Source organism: Mesoplodon densirostris, chromosome 10 (genome assembly GCF_025265405.1).
Source record: "Mesoplodon densirostris isolate mMesDen1 chromosome 10, mMesDen1 primary haplotype, whole genome shotgun sequence".
In the NCBI taxonomy this organism is placed as follows: Eukaryota; Metazoa; Chordata; class Mammalia; order Artiodactyla; family Ziphiidae; genus Mesoplodon; species Mesoplodon densirostris.
The window spans coordinates 12579269-12594677 of NC_082670.1; the positions used below are offsets into that span (position 1 = coordinate 12579269).

Genomic DNA, 15409 nt, shown 5'->3' on the forward strand with positions numbered 1-15409 from the left:
CCCTGCATCGGCAGGCAGACTCTCAACCACTGCGCCACCAGGGAAGCTCTGCAACTAATTTTTAAAATACAATCCGAGTGCTGAACACAAACCTTGGCCTTGCCCACAGCAGAGATCAAATAAATACCTGCCGAATGGGGGAGGGGGAAGCCACACAGGAGAGCTCCCACCTCCCCCAAATTCTAGTGCTTAGCCACAGAAACCCCACTCAAATTAACTTCCGAGCCAGAGGAGAAAGAACACACAATTTAAGAAAGCTCCCTGTGCACTGAAGGTGTCTGGGTAAAGCACTGAGAGTCGTTGAGAAATTCACGACCATGACAGCCAGTGTGTCATTTGTCCACTTCTGTGAGGCCAGACTGCGTGTGGAATGGGTTAGTGGGACAAGAAGATCTGTGCACGCCGTGTGCAACCGAACCGCCCTGTATCGGCTCTCCATGTGCAGGGAACTCATGGAACTAGGTGTGACTCAGTGTGTGCAGGCTTGTCACCCCTACCTGAGACGGGGGATAGCACAGTGTTCCCCTCGCCACCGGAGTTCAGGAAGACGTCCAGGGCCTCCTGGTCAGAAATGTCCACCAGGTCCATTTGCTCCAGCAGGTCCACATTCACTTCCATGGATGACATGCTGCCCATGGGCTCTGGGGAGACCAGCACAGGAAGAGGTCAGACCTTCTGTCATTTAATAACACTTTAAAAGGTGAGCTTCCACTGTGTTAGGCTAAAAGCACATTGTGTTTTCTAGGTGTAAAATATCTCCCGCTACTCCAGACTTTTAAAATAGACTTTGGAGCAGTGTATTATTGACAAGTCCCAATTTGGTACTTTAAATCCATCCTAGCTTAACCTTGGTTACCGTTACCTCTTACAACTGCCACAGCAGTTTTCCTTTTCACCCCCAGCCCTCTTGCTTGCAAGTGCTGAAGGTAACCCTTTCTGCATCAGACAATTCTGGGCTTCGGAGGTGGGCGCCGACTCAGAGAGGCTGACATTCCTGCCAGACACCTCTGGCTGTGGTTGCCCCCAGCTTTACTACAATTCCATTTGGAGTCTTCTCTGCCCTTGTCACATTTCTCTAGTCTTCATCTTAACAGCAAAGTTTGAGCATCTGCAAGCTGGCAAGTTGCAACCAAGAGCTCCCTTCAGTGAAAGCACAGACTAGGAAAAAAAAAAAAAATCAGCCCACCAGCAGAAAGATGCCGCAGGGCTAGAAGTCTGAGCCTGGGCACGGTGAGGGGTGCGTCCGGGGTCTGGCGTTCATATTTAAACTGCCTCTGTGGTCCAGAAAACTACAAGCCGGGTAACTTAAATCATCCCAGGCATGATGCGGCCTGTCACAAGCAAATAGAAATTTTTGGATGTGGACACATCCTTAACCCAGGGTCTCACAGGAATATAAACTCAACACAAAATCCAATCCAATCTGGAATTTACAGTACACATGTCGCTATGCATGAGGGTCGGCAGAAACAAACACTATTAGCATCTTTTCCCAAGAATCCAAAGTGGCGTTAAATATTTTAAAGAAAGACAAGATTGAATCAAACAATGAACAAGGTGTCAAAAATCAGATCAGCCATTTGAAAAAAAGCCAAATAACTTCCAAATAGGAAAAATCACTGAAATTTAAAACTTCGGGCACAAGTTAAAGAGGTGAGAGCCAAATAGAAAATTAGTGAACGAAACAAGTGGGAAGTATGGAAGAGCTTGAGATAAATGGAAAATGCAGAAGTTTACGTATCGACAGTTCCCAAATGAGCGTGGAGACTGCAGGGACCAGCAGTATTCACAGAGGCTGATTATCTTCCAGATTTGCTGGAAGATCAGACACCCAGGATTTAGGAACAAAATATATTCCAAGCAAGACAGATGAAAGAAATCCTCACCTAATCCACTGCAGCGAAATGATGAACATCAAAGAGAAAGAGCAGATTAGGAAAGATAAGGAAATAATTAGACCTACAGCTCAACAACGGGAGTCAGAAGACGGAGTAATAAATTCAAAGAGGGGAGGTAAATATCCTCTCTTTAGATCAAGCGTGCGATACAACTCCTGCCTACGCCTGCTCTCAGCAAAGTCCGACCGCAGGAGGAGGGAAGAGGGCATGGGTCCCGGGAGGGAGGCCGAAGAGCACGGAAAAGACATGTAAGTCTGTGAGTATATATAAAACTCAGTAAAATAATCATAACAGTATGAAATTCGGGGAATTTACTCCAGCTGAATTGAAGGACTGGACGATAATGACAGGAGAGGCGGCTTGACAAGAGCCAGATCCCTGTTGTGTCTGGCAGGAAGGTGGGAATCTGATTGTCTCTGGGCACAAGAAATCATGAAGGCTCGGCACTAAAGCAGGTAAAGCTTGTTACAGTTGAGACATCCCACTCAAGGTGGCAACATCCAAGGCAGAGGAGCCGGGTGACATGTGCCATCAGTGTTGCCCTTGGCCATGCAGGAATCACGGCCACTTCACAGGGGATACCGGGGCGGTGTTGCCCTGGGGCTCCTGCAAGGCTGACCCGTCAGGGGGACCTGAGTGCACAGGGGCCAAGCTCGTGCCTCTGGGGGTTGCTCTCCTGTGGGGTGAAGGTGGGGAAAACGTGGGTTTTCTTTGTGACTGTGGAGTCCTTGGTGGCGTTTCAGCCTGGCTTTGACTTCAGTTTTGAAAGGAGCAGTCTCCCTTTTTTTCTGTCTGTGCCATTCTCTTAAAGAGGGGAGAACAATTATTGGACTAAAGGCATAGGGAACACTTGCAGGAAAACAGAAAGCACCAAATAAGATGGTAACGAAGCCAGTTTTATAATGTTATGTGTCAAATTTGGTTCATTTACATTTGCTGTGATCACTGACTGCCTGGCTTCTTTACTATCATCTTATTTGGTGCTTTCTATTTTCCTGAAAATATTTCCTATAAGTGATAAAAATCTAGTTATTCCGTTTGTAATTAACTTGAAGAAAGCTGACATGGCTATATAAATATCAAAAAACATAGACGTGAAGGGGAAACAAAAGCATTATTGGGGTAAAATACAGCACTTAGTGGTTTTTTTTTTTTTTTTGGAGGTTTATCCACACTACAGCATGTATCAGTTCCTTTTTTTTTTTAGTTAATTTTATTTATTTTTGGCTGCATTGGGTCTTCGTTGCCATGCGCAGGCTTTCTCTAGTTGCAGCTAGTGGGAGCTACTCTTTGTTGCCGTGTGCAGGCTTCTCATTGCAGTGGCTTCTCTTGTTGCAGAGCACAGGCTGTAGGCACACGGGCTTCAGTAGTTGTGGCCCGCGGGCTCTAGAGCACAGGCTCAGTAGCTGTCACGCACGGGCTTAGTTGCTCCGCAGCATGTGGGATCTTCCCGGACCAGGGCTCGAACCCGTGTCCCCTGCACTGGCAGGCGGATTCTTAACCACTGCACCACCAGGGAAGCCCCTGGTTAGTGATTTTTTTTAATGGTTCAATTCACCAGGAAGGTAATTCAGAATTTCTATGTGACTATATATTTTGTGGTTATTTTTTTATAAAGCTATTATATGGAAGAATCACAAGGAAAATGGTAACGAGTCCATAATCATGGGGGAAATGAGGATCTAATGTACCTCTTTGATGACTAAGCAAAATCCAAAATTGAGTATTAACAGGAAACATCTGAACAAGCCAATTTAGAAGCCTTTTGAAATGGACACTTACAGACCCCCCACCTCAATCACAACAAAGAGAACTCTCCAGACATTGCCATGGGTCCCCGAGGGGACAAAGTTGCCCCTGGTTGAGAACCACTACTTAATGAAGAATTAAAATTAAGATAGTATGGTTTGGCTCAAGGCCAGACAAACAGAAGACTGGAACAGAAAAGCCTAGAAAAGACTCAGTTGTACTGAAACTGACAGAAGACCACCTGAGCAGTGGAGAGAACACTGGTGCTGAGGTAGACAGTTCCTGCTGTGAAGAAATAAAGTCAGATCCTTACCTCACAATGCACACAAAAACCAACTGGTGGTGGACTTACGGGCCAAATATATAAAATGGAAAACACAGAAACTTTTAGAATAAAACACAGCAGAGTATCCTTATAACTTGGAGGGAAGGACTGCCTAAACAAGACACGAGTACAAACCATAAGCAAGAAAATAAAGTGGGCAAAGCTTAAAAATAAACACATTTAGCAAAGGCCACACTAGAATAGAGAAGCCACAGATTGAGAGAAGGTATCTGCACCAGACATCATCAGAGAAGGCTGATACCATGAGTGTAAGACTCTAAAGGAAGACAACCAACCAGCAGAAAAATGGACAATCAAGGAACTGCAGATTAAAGCCAAAATAAAGTATCATTTCATACATATAAATTTGTGAAAAATTTAAACTATCTGACACTACCAAGTGTTGACAAAGCTGTGGAGTGAGTGGAGCATGCACATACAGCTGGGAGATTGTAAACTGGTGTGGGTATTTGTGACAGAATCCAGTACATTTAGATATGCTTGTCCTATGACTCTCCTAGTTATGTACCCTAAAGGAGCGGTTCTCAAGATGTGGACCCCAGACCAGCAGCCTCGGCATCACCTGGGAACTTGTGGGAAATGCACATTCTTGGGCCCTACCCCAGACCTACTGGGTTTATCACTAGCCCAAACATCCTCCTGCCCCGCCCCCCACCAGGCACTGGGACACCCAGGGGCTGAGTTAGAGTGTCTGAGGGCACAGAGGGCGCCCCTGGCTACACAAGATTTGACTGAACTACCAGCCCAGCAGAGATGCCAGGAACTCAAGGTCTAACAGTGGGAACACACAGGTACAGACCAGGACATCTTCAAGGTGATGGATGTGGTCACAACTAACTACACACTGTCAGGACACCCAGGTGCTTAGCAACAAAGTGAAAGCAACAGATGTTTTTCTGAGAAAATGGGAGACTTGTCAGGTGGAAGCGAAAACCTGCATCAGGGTCTTAACAAAACACCTCATCACGTCCTAATGGCACTTGGAGCTGCCGGGCATGCGTGGGCCCCAGGTCCCCATTGCTCCTCAGCACGGTGGGCACTGCCCTCGCTCCCCTTCAAGTGCATGAGGCTCCCCACTCTGTGGTTCCCAGCCTCACGACAATCCCAGTGGGCACAGATGTCCCTTCGCCCTTAGATCATTTTCTGGATAAAACTTTGCATGCCTTTGTCTTAACTAAAAAAGGATGCTTTGGAAAGTGAGAAAAATTCAGACTGCTATTTCTGATTTAGTGGAATGAGTGTAAAATACCATGTTCACTGTAGAGATTCTTATTTTGATTGATTCTTCTAAATGAAAGAATGTTCATCCTTGGAGATGAATATGCTGTAAGAAAGGGATGTGTGACTCCCAGGCTGGGAAGCCTAAGGGATGGCCCTGGACAGCCTTGTGTGGAGAGGCCTGTTTGTTATTTGTGAACATCTTTTCTGCTCCAGCTGAAGCAGGAGGCTGAAAAGCCCAAGGCCTCCAATTTTCTTCCTCAGTGCTTTCAAAACCACACATATTGGCAATGTATGTGTGGCTCTTTTTTACCTTTGAAAAAAAAAGAGCCCAACAGTTTTTTGAGACTTGAAGGACATTTTCCTTAATACTTAATTGCTATCTGTTCAACACGTCTTGACTGAGCCCTTCCTCCTCTTTGCCCAGCACTGGGCTGTGCTGGCCACAAGGACCGGCAGTAACAGCCCATCCCTGTCTCAGCGGGCTCACGGCCAACAAAGAGGGACTTCTGAAGCTGCAGCCTCTGCTGTGTCCTCATCCTCTGAGGATGGGCTCTCCTAAGAGGCACTTTCATATTCTCTTTGCCTCTGCTGAGCACTTAGCAGGTGCTCAGGAAATGTCTGCTGAACTAAACTGAACAAGCATTAGTCTCTACTGCTCTTTTCTTCACTGTCCCACCTCCCCATGCCCTCTCGGCATAACATCTCACTGTGCTCAGATCTGTGGGTCAGATTTGCCAGGGTGTGTGTGTTATGGACTAAATGTTTGGGTGCCCCCCAACCTGCCCAAATTCTTATGGTGAAGCCCTAACCCCCAGTGTGATGGTTTCTGGAGGTGGGCCTTTGGGAGGTGATTATTCTAGAGGTCATGAGGGTGGGGCCCTGAGGATGGGGTTAGTGCCCTCCTAGGAAGAGGCACCAGAGATGGAGCTCTCCCTGTCAAGTGAGGACAAGCTGCAGACCTCTCACTGGGAACCAAATCGGCCAGCATCTTGACCACAGACTTCCAGCCTCCAGCCCTGTTGTGTATAAGCTACCAGTCTGTTGTTTTGTTATAGCAGCCCAAGCAGACTAGGGTGGTGTCCTTCTCAGCTGCTGCCCACAACATGACACAGATCCCTGGAGTGAACAGGGATGGCTCTCTCCATAACCAGCGCCAAACACTAAAGAAACTGAATAGCGAACATACTCTGAGGGAACATGCAGTCTGACTTTCCCAGATGAAGACAGACTCTCCATCAGTGGGACACACAGAGGGCGAGCTGACTGGAGATGAAGCAGGTGAACTTCACATCTGTACCGTCCACCTCAGTTTAAGAAGCACTGTCAACGTAACGCATCCTTCGGTCATTGTAAGTCACGCCTATTAGTCTGTTTCCTCTACATTCTTTTCCTTCCTCATTCTTTGATTTCTTTAACCTCTCCTTGGGGAGCATATCGAGAAGGAAGGAACAGAGGGAGGGTGACAGATAACTTGGGGGTGGCTTCCGTGAGGGGCAGGATATGGAGAGCAAAGGCCGGGGCCAGGCAAAAGAGGAAGGATGAGCACAGAGGTCTGGGAGGAGCAGGGGCTTCCAGGAGGACGGAGGGCAGGTAAGCGGGGAAGCCCAGGATGCTTGTACACACTGCCCACTGCTCCTGCGCTGGCCAGAGAGAAAACATCAGCTGCCCGCCCAGACCACTCCTCCACAGGCACCACCAGGTCCTGGGAAGGAGGGGCTGGTGAAGGGGCCTGGAATCCAACTTCTGTGCCCCTCAGCGTGTTCTTGGGAACCAACAGATGCATCTAGATGTACATCACAGCACGACTTACAGAGGCAAAGAATCTTAAGTGTCCAACTAGGAAACTGTGAGGATATGTCCTGACCATGAAGATGCCGCTTTTAAAACATACCCTTTCAAAGGATTTTCAATAATATAGGGGAAAGATCCCCATACACTATGAAGGAAAGTTAGATACAAAGCCAGATATGTGTACAGTCTATATAAATAGGCACGCACAAGAGAGAATCACCCTAAAATAGTAATAGGGATTAGGGATTCTGTGCTACAGAATTATGGCTAATGTTTGTTTTGTCTTTTTAATGTTTTAAAAAAATGTATTCCATGTTTTCTAGATACCTTCAACAAAAGCCTAGAACTACAAGAAGAGGCAACGGCAAGACAGAGACGGCAGGACGCATCCCCTTTGAGCCTCTGTCCCGGCCCCACTCTGGAGGTGGCACCCCAGCCACACACAGCGCGGGCCCCGCTCCCTGACTTGCCTCGCCTCTCTGCTGTCTGCAGGTAGCCTGTGGAGAGGTACTGCTCCATGTCCTGCTGGAAGGCTTCCTCAAAAAACTTCTGCCGCTCCCTCAGCTTCATTTGCTGGGTTTGCTCCATGTCCAGGACCTTCTGGGTGTGCTCCGCGTCGAGTTCAGCTAAGGACACAGAATAATTGGGGTCAGGCAGGGTTTGGAAAAGGACTGAGACCGGAATGGGTATAAATACCGACTCACAGGCTCACATCTGGCCTCCTGACGGCAGCACAACAGGTGGAGAGCCGGGGCTCCTGGAGGACCGTGACCACCGTCCACCTTACCCTCACCCAGCCCGGCCTCAGGAGGCACTCAGTAAACGCTGGTTGCAGAGCCAGCACGTGGCCACTGGAGTCTGTGAGAAGAGAACCTGGTCGTGGCTTTGCTGTCCGTGAACCAGCCACTTGGCTGAGTCAGTTAACGTTGCTGAGCCATATACTGTATGAACATTTGGGATAGACATATTACCCCAGTACCGACGTGAAACGTAAGAACTTTACATTCCAGCGAGGGCTGCATCAGTCACGCCAGGAAGAACTATAATACGATGAGCCCGAGCCTCGCCGCCAACAAGAAGCCTGAATTTACCTTCTCACATGACCCGCTGGCAGCTCACCCTTTCCCAGGATGCATGGGGAACTCAGATGATGCAACCACTATTCATCCTGTACACAGGCCAGGGGTTGGTTCTGAATCTGTTTCTAACTCTCCAGTCCTCTGTTCTTCACAGGGTGCGGTGGGCAGGATTCGAAGACAGCCCCCAGGAACTCTGCCCCCAGGACCCCAGGACTCGTGATTAGGGTATTCTCTGTGGCACAGCTGACTTTATGAGAGAGAGGTCGTCTGGATGGGCCTGGGCTTTTCCAGGAGAAGAGATGTGAGCACAGAAGGGGTCTGACATGAGGATCATGCCCCCTTGCTGGCTTTGAAGATGGAGAGGCCTAAGAAGGACTGAAGGTGTGTCCAGGAGCTGAAAGCCACCCCAGGCTGACTGCCCGGCCTGAAAACGGAGACCTCATTCCTACCACCACAAGGAGCCAGGACTCTACCAACAACCTGAACGAGCTTGGAAAACAGATTCCTTGCAGCCTGGTCAACCTCTGATTCCAGCCTGTGAGACCCTGAGCAGAGAACCCCATCACAGGTTAGAACAGCCATCATCAGAAAGCCAAGAGATAACAAGTGTTGGTGAGGATGTGGAGGAAGGGGAGCCCTCGTGCGCTGTTGGTGGGACTGTACACTGGTGCAGCCGCCATGGAGAACAGCATGGAGGTTCCTCAAAACATTAAAAAGAGAACTAACATATGATCCACTAATGCCACTTCTGGATATATATCTAAAGGAAATGAAAACAGGATATCAAAAAGAGATCTGCACTCCCATGCTCACTGCAGCATCGTTCACGATAGCCAACATATGGAAACAGTTGAAGTGTCTGTTAATATCTGAATGGATAAAGAAGATGTGGTACATCTACACAAAGGAATATTATTCAGCCATGAGAAAGAAGGAAATCCTGCTGTGAGAGAGAACACAGGTGTGCCTTGAGGACATTACACTGAGTGAGGTAAGTCAGACACAGACATATACTGTGTGATCTCACTGATACGTGGAACCTAAAAAAGTTGAACTCATAATAGAAACAGCAGAGTGGTGGTTGCCAGGGGGAGAGCGGGTGGAGGAGCTGGGGAGATGCTGGCCCAAGGGTGCAAACGTGCAGGTAGAGGAGGAGTCTGTTCTGGCGATTGAGCGCACAACGCTGCGCTCACAGTCAACAACATCGTATTATATTCTTCAAAGTTTCTGTGAGACTGGATCTTAAATGTTCCCACCACAAAAGAGAAATGGTAACTATGTGACATGATGGAGGTGTGAGTGACTCCACAGTCGTCAACATGTTGTACACCTTAAACTTACACAATGCTATATGTCATCTATTAAAAATTAAATAAAAAATCTTAATAAGAAAGTCTTCATGGTGTTGCCAAGTGATTTTTAACACCCCCCCCCAAAGAAACCCCAGAATTTACAATGAACAATAGTCTTGGAGGTCCCACACGACTGACCTTAGTCACTCCCTCCACAAATACTCAACACCTCGTGTCACAGCTCCCGGGCACAACACGATCCTGTATGTGTAGATCTTAAAAACTTGATAATGGAGTATATTTTTAATCCCAAATCAGTTATAGCCTTCAATATTTAGAATATTCTGGATATTCTTCCTGTATCCTAATCTTCATATATGCAAGGAATGGTAATATCAAGCAAAGCAACACAGACAGGAAAGTAAATCCTCCCGACATGTAGTCACGTGTACATGGTGATGATGTGCTGTCTTCTCACACTATGATAATCACTATGTACATTCTCTGAATTTTCGTGTCCCCCTGACTTGCAGTCCCCCATCTCAAACCTCTGTTTACAGGGAGATGGTTTGGGAAGAGCACAGGTTTTGGAAGCAGTCCGGGCTTGGTCCTGTCCCCTTTATGCCTTTAGATGCTTCTGGCACATCATCCCACCTCCCTTTAGCCTACCTCTGATTTCTGAAAGGCAGCTCTGTGAGCTCATCTGTATGCCCACAAGGACCCAATTCAAGGTGCATCTCTTATTTTTTGGGGGGGATTGTCAGAGTATCCTCTGAATCCCAGGGAACCTACAAGTCAGCTTAGCCCAGAAGTTCTGGGGAATTAAGGCAGCTCTCAACCAATGGGTGACAGAAGCCAGTGTATCAATGACCAGTCTCCCATCCTTTGGATGGACAATTCTAGGAGCCATTCTGAACAACTGTCAGAGGTCCTGGTGGAACCGCAGCAGCGACTTCAACGATGCATCCCTTTATCGACGTTGCCTTCTTGCCCCCTCACCCCTGCTTCCGGGGATCACCTCTCACACAAACTACCTGCAGGAAAATCCTCATCTCAGGCTCTGCTTCCTGAGAAACCCAAGCAAGGATATCTATTACCAGCTACAACTAACTGAACCTCTCTGGGTCTCAACTTCCTCCTCTGTACAAGACTGGTGAACTTATTTCATACGGGTGTTGGCAGGATTAAATGAGGTTACCACGTGAATCACCAGGCACACAGTATTGCCAATAGCTGACAGCTAATATTAATACCAGCATTATTATTAGGAAAAGGAAATGATACGAAATATTACCATGAAGCAGGATGAGCACGACACTGAGAATCACCCCAACTGTTTCAGCCCCACTCAGACACTTCAGACTGAGTCACCCATCAATGCCCTTAACAAACGTGCAAGGAATTGAGCGTGTACTTTTACGAGGGAGAAAGGGAACTCAATAGGATGTCTTTTCATTTATTTCACCTCAGCCATCAACCTATCTGCTCAAATGCTTCATGACTGCCAGGTGCATCAGAATAAGTGAGCCCTAGGATAGATTAAGTATGCTTCAAACACTTCAAACGAAGTTCAATTACTTTAAAAAAAAAATCCAAAATAGGAAGCTCAGAAACAAAGATCAATGCAGAAATTATCAAAGGGGTTTTCATTAAAGAATATCTTGTTTTAACTGAACTAAGATTTTCTATAGATATAGAGATACATAGTTATGCAACTTGAAAACTTTCATTCTTCTCAAGACTTCTACTTCAGGAGTTCAATTCTCTCATGTTTCTGAATTATAAGTTCTATAGTTTTTGTCTTAGGTTTTTTACATTGGAATGAAATGTAATCATGTTCCAGCCCTCACAAAAGGGGGGACACGGTTGGGTTAGGGAACTTAAAATCACTTAAAGGAAAATAATCACTGTTTTAAGTTTTAAGACATGTTACACACTAGTTATTTGAAACATTTCCAAGCGCCTTTTGTCATTTCCCACTTTATTTCAGAGCCCCTCTTACATCTCAGGGCTGACTTCTAAGCTAGAATCACAGAACTAAGTACATTGACTCTATACCAGCTGTACACTCGGGATAATGATGAAAAAAGCACGTGGCAGTTATTAAAAATAACTGTTTTGCTCAGCAGCTAAGAAAATTCACCCTCAGCTACGTGCCTGAGCAAGGATGTTCTGATTGTGCTGTTTGTTCTGGAATCATCGGTTCAGCTTTTGCCAAGAAACAACTACATTTGGGAGTGGAGAAATGATGGAAGGACACTGAGGGAATATTTCAAATCTAGAAGTTTAAGAGCATCTGACTTTGGGAGAAAGACTGTGGAAAAATAGAAATTATAGAACATTTTCTATAAGGAAAAATGACCCACTATTCCCATCAAAGATGTCATTTATTATACCGGGGAAAGCCAGACAAATACAAAGATTTTAAAGAACTTCAACAAATAGCCTTAAGATTAAAAAGAAAAAAAAAAACACACCAAAAAATTAGATAAAAGATGCTGTAGTTTTTCTACCAGGAGTCAGGAGTAATCATTTAATTCCATTATCAACCCAGGTCTGTGTCTCCTTTATTTCCGCTCCAGGTCATTGCTCAAGTTTTATCTGACTGCAACTTCCACTCTAGCCTCCACTATCAATTTCAATTGGATAATTTCTCAAAACAACAAAAAAAATTCCATTACCAGTGAAGATGTTATAATCAATTCTCAATTATATGTTTTAATGGGGCATAAGGGTATATATGAGATATTTAAAAAATCCATCAGGCTCATTTCAGGAACAGTTTCAACTTATTCCACAACTAAGCCCTTTTAACAGAACTGATAAGTAATAAAAGACAGTGAGGTGTTAATGACTGAAAAAGCCTGGAGCTGCTGGGAAAAAAGAAACGGATGATGTGAGGAAAACCAGGACAAACCTCTCCGTTGAGTTACTGAAGAGTATCTTTAATCCAAAAATGTTAGAAGAGAAAACAATAAAATTTAATTAAATATGAGTTAGGAAAAATTCTGGTAATCTCTACATAATATTAAAGATTGAGAACATTTTTCGTTCATGATAAATAAGACTAAGAATAGATTTTAAATCTATCATTTAAATATTTACAATTCAGATGTTTTTATATCAAGAATACAAATTTTGTGATACTAAAATACATATGATATGATCAAGGAAGAAATGTGAAATCTCTGTAAATTCCTAAGCAAATTTCTAAATACAAGTAGGCACGTACCTTCCTAAACTGTTTTTTGACAAAAATTTAACTGCCAAGAGGCTGTCAAACTACATGATCACTAAATTACTACACTAAATTCTGTCATTGTGACAGAATTTTAAAAAATAGGACCCACTATTTTTCTTATGTTTCTAATTATTTGCCATTTATTTAAAAGCTTTTTTTTGATGCATGAACAATGCATGTACATTGTGGAAAAAATTTTAATCATAAAAAAGCACATGGACTTCCCTGGTGGCTCAGTGGTTAAGAATCCGCCTATCAATGCAGGGGACACGGGTTTGAGCCCTGGCCCAGGAAGATCCCACATGCCGTGGAGCAACTAAGCCCGTGCGCCACAGCTACTGAGCCTGTACTCTAAAGCCTGCGAGCCACAACTACTGAGCCCACGTGCCACAACTACTGAAGTCTGCGCGCCTAGAGCCCATGCTCCGCAACAAGAGAAGCCACCACAACGAGAAGCCCGCACACCGCAACGAAGAGTAGCCCCGGCTCACTGCAACTAGGGAAAGCCCATGCACAGCAACGAAGACCCAATGCAGCCAAAAATAAATAAATAAATAAACATTTTTTTTAAAAAAAAGCACAAATAGTAAGGTGAAAACCTCTCTGAAATCACCATAAGTGGAGGAGCACTACTAACATTTTGATGTACGCTCATCAGCATCTGGTGTACATTCTGTTCTCCTTGAACCATATGAAATTGCAATATTCAGTCTTTTTTTTTTTTCTCTTTTTGTACCACTGGAAGAGTTGCTGTTTTCTCAACTTTTTACTCTGAAATAGTTACACGTTCATAGGATGTTGTCAAGAAATGAAGAGAGCCGGTCCCACACACCCATCCCGAGTCTCCCCAGTGCTAACACCCTATCCAGTTACGGTACAATATCAAAACCAAAAAAACGACACCGGTACACTCCACAGAGCTTATTCAGATTTCCCCAGTCATGCATGCACTCGTATGTGTGTGTGTGTGTGTGTGTGTACAGGACGGGGGAGCTCTCTCCAGGCTCATCACACACGCAGGCTTGTGTAACAAGCGCGACCAGGATGCTCAACATTACTGTTACCACAAGCTCCTCCGGCTGCCCTCTGGTAACCATCCCCTCCCCCTTCCTCCACCCTTACCCCTCCCTAAGTCCAAATCTGTGATCATGTTATTACACAAATGCTACCTAAATGAAATCATGTGGTATACATATATCCTTCTGAGATTGGCTTTTTTCACTTGGCATATTCTTTAGGTTCATCTTAGCAGATGCTCATATTGATAATTTGTTTCTTTTTGTTGCTGAGTTGTGTCCACGGTGTGGAGGGACCACAGTTAGTGGTCCTAGTCACCCACTGAAGGACACCTGGGTGGCTTCCAATTTTTGGATACTGTGAGTAAAGTTGCTATGAACACTTGTGTACCAGCTTCTGGATGAAAATAAGTCATTTATTGGAGATAAATGCCCAAGAATGCAATTGCTGGGTCATATGGTAAGTGCATTTGTTGGTTTTGAAAGGAAGTGCCAACTCTTTTCCGGAGTGGCCCCTGTCACCAGTGGAGGGGGGACCTCATTCTTCCACATCCTTCCTCATCAGCATCTGGTGAGACCTACTTAACAACTGTGATAAGAGGATCTGTTTCCTTCCCTCGTCCTTTTCCCCAGAGTATGTGTCTGTTAGAAACAAGTTTCAACTTCCTCTTAAATATTTCCAATAATTGCTATTATTTAAAATGGGAAAATATATTTAATTTTAGAAAAATTCTACACAGGAATGGAGGACTTGTTAGTGACAAAAAATACAAGATTTCCTTCCATTTTTAAAACCCACCTGCTCTGTATTTTTACCATTTAACAGTCACCTTTTATTTCTATCTCAAATTAGTTTTCAAAATAAGGCACACTCAACCATTTTTAAAGTCTCCCCAACCTCGGGCTTCCCTGGTGGCGCAGTGGTTCAGAGCCCGCCTGCCGATGCAGGGAACACGGGTTCGTGCCCCGGTCCGGGAAGATCCCACATGCCGTGGAGCGGCTGGGCCCGTGAGCCATGGCCGCTGAGCCTGCGCGTCCGGAGCCTGTGCTCCGCAACGGAGAGGCCACAACAGTGAGAGGCCCACGTACCACAAAAAAAAAAAAAAAAAAAAAAAAAAAGTCTCCCCAACCTCCTGCCCCGCCTTAAAAAATGAATACAGATTGTTTCAGGGAGGACAAAAAAGACCTTTAATTAATCCTGTCCTAGAATTGTAGGTTTTAAACATTCATTTAAAATACCAACTTCTGTGCCCTATGTTTCTACAGTTTTTAAAAGTTTTCTGTCTAGCCTTCATCAACAATTAGTTTCCAAGACAGGTTTACAATTATTTTATACCATACATTATTTCTATGAGTATTTGAAAGTATTATAGAGCCCTTTCCTTAATTCCTCAGAATTGGGTCGGGAAAAAAAATTCTGTGCATGTTAAAGTCAACACATGTTTTAAAAGAAAGTTAAATGGCTCTTTACAGAGCTTCTCTTCAGCCCCCCTCCAACACACACGGACGCATGCACACACACACATTTATCAAAAGCCAAAAGGTACTTACTGCTTCTACATGCAACTAATAAAGGATACTTCTTACCTAAAATGTAGTAGTTTAGAATAATGGCAGGTTTTGCAGACAGACAATAAATAACTCCTTTAGAGAACAACTCATGGCAACTCCTAAGGAGACTCCACAAAGTTCAGTCATTTAGAGTAGCTACTGGAACAGCTGTTTCCTAAACCCATGTCACAGGAAACAAACACTATTCTAGTATCTAAACTTCTG

General features: G+C 44.9%; 1 protein-coding gene across 3 annotated transcripts in view; it reads right to left on the bottom strand.

Moving 5' to 3' along the window:
* DTNBP1 (dystrobrevin binding protein 1) overlaps positions 1–15409 on the bottom strand; it is a 124781-nt gene that overhangs the window by 7219 nt on the left and 102153 nt on the right. For all 3 annotated transcript variants that reach the window (XR_009533581.1, XR_009533580.1, XM_060110541.1), the window contains exons 8-9: positions 7476–7631; positions 498–641 (exon numbers count right to left, since the gene is read on the bottom strand). Coding sequence is in view for 1 of the 3 variants with exons in the window: in XM_060110541.1 (XP_059966524.1) it covers positions 498–641; positions 7476–7631 (300 nt within the window). In the remaining 2 variants the exon portion in view is untranslated. The remainder of the gene's footprint in view (positions 1–497; positions 642–7475; positions 7632–15409) is intronic.